Source organism: Pteropus vampyrus, unplaced genomic scaffold (assembly GCF_000151845.1).
Source record: "Pteropus vampyrus isolate Shadow unplaced genomic scaffold, Pvam_2.0 Scaffold90, whole genome shotgun sequence".
In the NCBI taxonomy this organism is placed as follows: Eukaryota; Metazoa; Chordata; class Mammalia; order Chiroptera; family Pteropodidae; genus Pteropus; species Pteropus vampyrus.
This window is the reverse complement of record NW_011888871.1, coordinates 2,935,573-2,940,434: the sequence shown is the minus strand read 5'-3', so window position 1 is coordinate 2,940,434 and position 4,862 is coordinate 2,935,573. Positions and strand designations below refer to the sequence as shown.

At 52.8% G+C, this 4,862-nt stretch overlaps 1 protein-coding gene across 3 annotated transcripts in view; it reads right to left on the bottom strand.

The window, feature by feature from the left end:
* Window positions 1-2,319: 2,319 nt before the first annotated feature.
* The window catches only part of PMS2 (PMS1 homolog 2, mismatch repair system component), a 19,469-nt gene continuing 16,926 nt past the window's right edge, over window positions 2,320-4,862 (bottom strand). For all 3 annotated transcript variants that reach the window (XM_011363853.2, XM_023532805.1, XM_023532806.1), the window contains one exon: window positions 2,320-3,077. In XM_011363853.2, coding sequence (XP_011362155.1) covers window positions 2,934-3,077 — 144 coding nt within the window. In that variant the 3' untranslated portion in view covers window positions 2,320-2,933. The remainder of the gene's footprint in view (window positions 3,078-4,862) is intronic.

Below are 4,862 nucleotides of genomic sequence, written 5' to 3'. Positions count from 1 at the left end.
CTACAAGTAACAAGTACCACCCATTTATAAAAATGCAGCCGTAATATTGCATCGGTTGTTTCTAAAATTTTTTAAATTGGAACCACATCTACCATTTTCAAACAGTCTTTCAGTGAGATCGGTAATCCTGTCCACGAAAAATGGCTACTCATCCCGTAAGGTCCTACATGCTGGCAGTTCACACTTTACAAGCTTGTCCCCTAATATGTCAGTGTGGCCAGGTGCTCAGAGCTGGACTCAGGCTCCACCCTTTAACAGCGGTGTGCTCTGGAGCAAGTTACTTGATGTCCTGCTTCAGATATCAAAAAGGAATAATAGACCTAGTTTCCTTATAAGAGTTAAATAAATTGAGGCACAAAACATTTCTAAAGCATGGAAAACCACACACAATCACAGAGTGATTACTTTATGTCGCTTTCCTATTTTTGAACTTGAAATCCTCGGCGCCTACTCCCCATGCCAGCACTGCCGCTGGCTGAGTGCCTCCAGTCCCAGACAGGAAACTGCGTGCTTGCTAATCATTCGCCCAAAGTCAGAGCTGAGGGGCGGGGCTCCGAAGCCACGGTTTCCAAGGCCCTCTAAATCTGGCCTCACGGAAAGCCTCCCAAAGCACAGGACGCACAGATGAGTCCTGGAGGGCAGGGCGAGGTCCCTCTTCACTTGCCCCAAGGGTGCAGAGGGCTCCCCATGCCCCGCTCGGGGTGGACGGCATCCTCGGACGGCCCACCTGCCCGCTGCTCATCGCCTCCTCCAGCTTGGCTCTTACACTCATAGTCCTGCTTCTCTCTTCCTTCAAAACCCCGATACTCTTTCCAGCCCACCCCCCACTCCCGCCCCTCGCCCGTCACTGTTGGGCTGCGAAGCGAGCTGCTCTCACCTCTCAACTCGGGCGGGCTTTCTGGTCCCTGATCAGAGACATCTGAACTACGAGTGAGGCAAATTTCGTTTCTCAGGGCATGTTTCCTATTAACTTCTTTCCTCTGTCCTCCCTGGCTTGACACCGTATTCTCGTGACTGTTTATTCTCTCCTGAGGCAGCGCAGAAGGAGCCGCATTCTGAGCCTGGGGGTCCCCGCACTTTCTGCCCCTCCCCAAAGCCCTCCTCCACCACCATGCACCTGCCCAGGAACTGGGAGTCCGGTCAGCTAAGCGGAGGAAGAGCCGGCACTGGCTGTCACTTTGGCCGTGGCGGACAAAGGACCACCAGCCGGGGACGCTGGGACCCCGCTCCGGGTGCCCACCAAGCTCCAGACGCTCAGCTGGCTCCGCCAGGCCCAGCGGTGGCGATGCGGGACCTGCGCGTCCTGACTGGGTCGGTCTCCAGGCAACCGCGAGCCCCGCCCCATCCTTAAAGGGGCCACCACGCCTCCAAGAAGCTGCCGAGCATCAGTGCTCTGTGCCCTTCTGATCCAGGCCAGATGGAAATCTGGAGCTGGACGCACCTGACCTGGGTTTTTCTGGCTCTGCTCATTGCCACGTGGCCTCTCTCAGCCTTTATGTTCCCCGTAACACGGGAATAATTAACTCAGTCAGGCATTAGTCTTCCATTGCCGCTGTAAACAAACTACCCCGAACTTACTTGGTGGCTTAAAGCGATTCAAGTTCACCACCTCACGGTTCTGTAAGTTAGGCGTCCAGCAGGGCTGGTCCTCCTGCCAGCTCCAGGGGAGAATCTATTCCCTTGCCTTTTCCAGCTTCTAGAGGCTGCCTTCTTCCCTAAGTCAGCCACACTGCATCTCTTCGGTCCAGCTGAGAAAGGTTCTCGACGTCATGGGATAGGTTGCCTCCCCGCCTCGCCCCACCCCAGCAATCCAGGACACTCTCCCCATTTCACGGCCCATCCTTAATCACACTTACAAGCCCCTCTTTGGCCGTTTAGGTCACATATTCAAGGGTTCTGGGATTAGGCCACTGCCATCTTTGGAGGGCCTGCCTACCAGAAACCCATTTGCAGAGTTCTTGCAAATATTAAATGAGACCCTGCAGACTGGCACAACAGCCTAGTGCTTAACATGATACCTGGTAATTACTACCTGGCTGTCTCCTTATACCCAAGGAATTCTAAGTTTGTAACTGGAAGCTCTCTCTCCAGGAGGCCCACTGTGGGGGCAGGGGTGTAGCGTGCACCTGCCACGTTCCCTGACCCCTGCTGGGACTCAGGGGGCTCTGCAGAGGGCATTTTTACTTGCATTTTTTGCAGAGTCCATGAAAACTCATTTGACATATCACAAGGGGATCCTTCTATCTCCAGTACCACTCAGCCGGTAACTAGAATCTCTCACAGGTCACACCCCAAGGAGACCACATCACAGCATCAAAGTTACAGGCAACAGAGAACCTTTTATTTCCTCTCACCTACAACAGGGCTGTGACGCCCCAGCAGCAGCAGCAGGAAATATTTAAAAACCATGACTCCAGCGCCACCAGGTCGTTTTTCCCAGCCAGGCAGAGAGTCCCAGTTGAGTTTTCTGGATTCTTCCTGGTTTTGTTTTGTTTTAATTTAATGTGTCTCATGATAAAAACCACTAACCTCAAAAGACCATAATTTTAAATTTGTGAAATTAAGCCACTGCAAATTTAATCATCAAGTGCTTAAAACAGCAGCCTAAAATATGCCGGGCCAAAGCAAAGGCCTGAGTAACTTCCAAAGTGCTCTTCCTAGTTCTGTAAAACATGCTCTTGCCTGAATGCACATAGACACACACAGACACACACACACGCACACGCACACGCACACACACTCAAATGCGGAACAGAAAAACAAGGCAAGCCATGCTCCACACGGTTCTAAAAGGTTCGCGAGGCCATTTCTAAACGGCTCTGGTACTTTTTTTAAAGTAGTCAGTTAACTTTGAAACAAAAATAAAAGACTAAAACCCTGCCTTTCAAAGCAGAAAAATCTGCAGTAAGATTTATAGTTCAATGAAAAACATGTCAGTTTTGGGAAATGACATCCAGATTGGCAATGTGTCTCATGGTCGGCCTTCCGTGGGGACAGTTCCAGGGATGGTCCATCTCACCCATGTGGGTGATGAGTTTCTTCATCTCACCTGTGTTAAGAGCAGTTCCGATCATCACCTGAATATGAGAACAACGGTATAAAGTGTGACTCCGTTCTGATTAGAATAGCAACTCTTCAGACATCTGTTTCTCGAAAACAAAGCTGGACAAGATTGCAACTGAGAAACACTCCCTGGAAAACCTTCCCGCAGAGAGCCCCGCCTCCTAATAGCTCAGCCCCCCACCTTCCCGTGAGGTCCCGCCCCTCCGAGCTCCTTCGCAGCAGCGCACCTTTACCAGAGACGCTGACCACACCTGTTCAGAATCCCACCGGCCTCGGCGCCTCCAGCTCTCCCTCCATCCCAGCTGCCCTGCCTCTCACCTGGGCTACCGACACAGCCTCCTAACGGCCTCCCTGCTCCCCACTCCCGTCCTCTTCCACGGGTCTGCATGCTACCGCCAGTCATTCCTCCTAAAGGCCTGTCAGGTCACGTGGCTCCTCTCCCCGGCCCTCCCCTCTCACCTGAATAAATGCCCAAGTGCATCACCTGATTCAGCCCTCACTGGCACCCCTTTCCTCTTGCACAAGTACATAAAGCGAGCACCTCCTCAGGACCTTGGTCCTGGCTGTGCCCTCTCCCGAGGAGACTCTGCCAATATTTGCATGTCTCACTTCCTCTTCGTTCAGGCTTCTGCTCAAATGTCCCTGCGGCCTCTCAAGCTCTCCCTGTCTGTTCTTCTAGCGCTGTCCCTGCTTTTTCTCCATAGCACATGTCACTATCAGACCTATACACAGAGATGAGCAGATGCCACAGCGAGCAGAGAAACTGAGACCCTCTAGACCAGGGAGGTGGTGAGAGATGACAAGCCTGAACCTGCCACCTTTCTTCCATGTGTCCTAGAGGCAAGATATATAGGGCAGCAGGATACAGGGTAGGGCTCTGCCACATTGGAGGAAGACAGACAACAGACAAATTAACAGAAAAACAAGACAAGTATAGTCCAGGGGGCTGAGCCCGGAGGGGCTGCTTCTTCCGAGGACAGGAGGAAGCCCGGTCCGTGAAGGTCTGTGGGGTGAGGAATCCAGCAGACAGACAAGCACAAGGGGCCTGAGGTGGGAAGGAGACCAGAGCGGCTGGTCGGCAGACAGGCACAGCAGACGGGATGAAGGGCAGGAGGGCTGAAGGGCAGGCGGGCCAGACAGGCCAGAGCACAGGGCCCGGGGCCCAGGGCCCGGGGAAGCCCACACCAGTCAGCAGGTGTACCCACTGGAGGTCGGAGGAGAGCTGCAGCAGGATGGACCCGCCAGGGTGGGGTGTGAAGGAGCAGCCTGTGGCTCCGAAGATCTGAGTCACATTAAGACATAATTTTAATTGCCTGGCTATTGGCACAGGCCAGTCCCAGCTCGAACTCTCACTCGTAAGCTCCAGGATTAGAAGATCAATATTAGGTCTTTTTCAAAGAAGCCTGTGGCTGACAGTCAGATGTGGGGCCCTAGTCTCTGCTCGAACTAAACTCTGCCCTTGGGTAACTTCGTCCAATCCCGTGGCTATAACATGCACCTAAAATTTTGCTCCCAGCACGGACACTTCCCCTGACGGTTTCAGACACGTCCGCTTATCGTCTAACCGAATCCCAACTAGAACTTGGCTGAAGCACGAGTCTTTTCCTATATTGCTTCAGGGATTCGGCATGATGGTTAGACACTTATGTGGTTACGAAGTGACCCCTGATCACTGCAGCACCCACCCGGCACCACACAGCCATCACCATATTAGTGACTATATTCCTATTCTGCACTCCCCATTAGAACAGGACTCTTAATCCCACCCACCCCCCCAATGTAAAAGAGCTGCTGCTTTT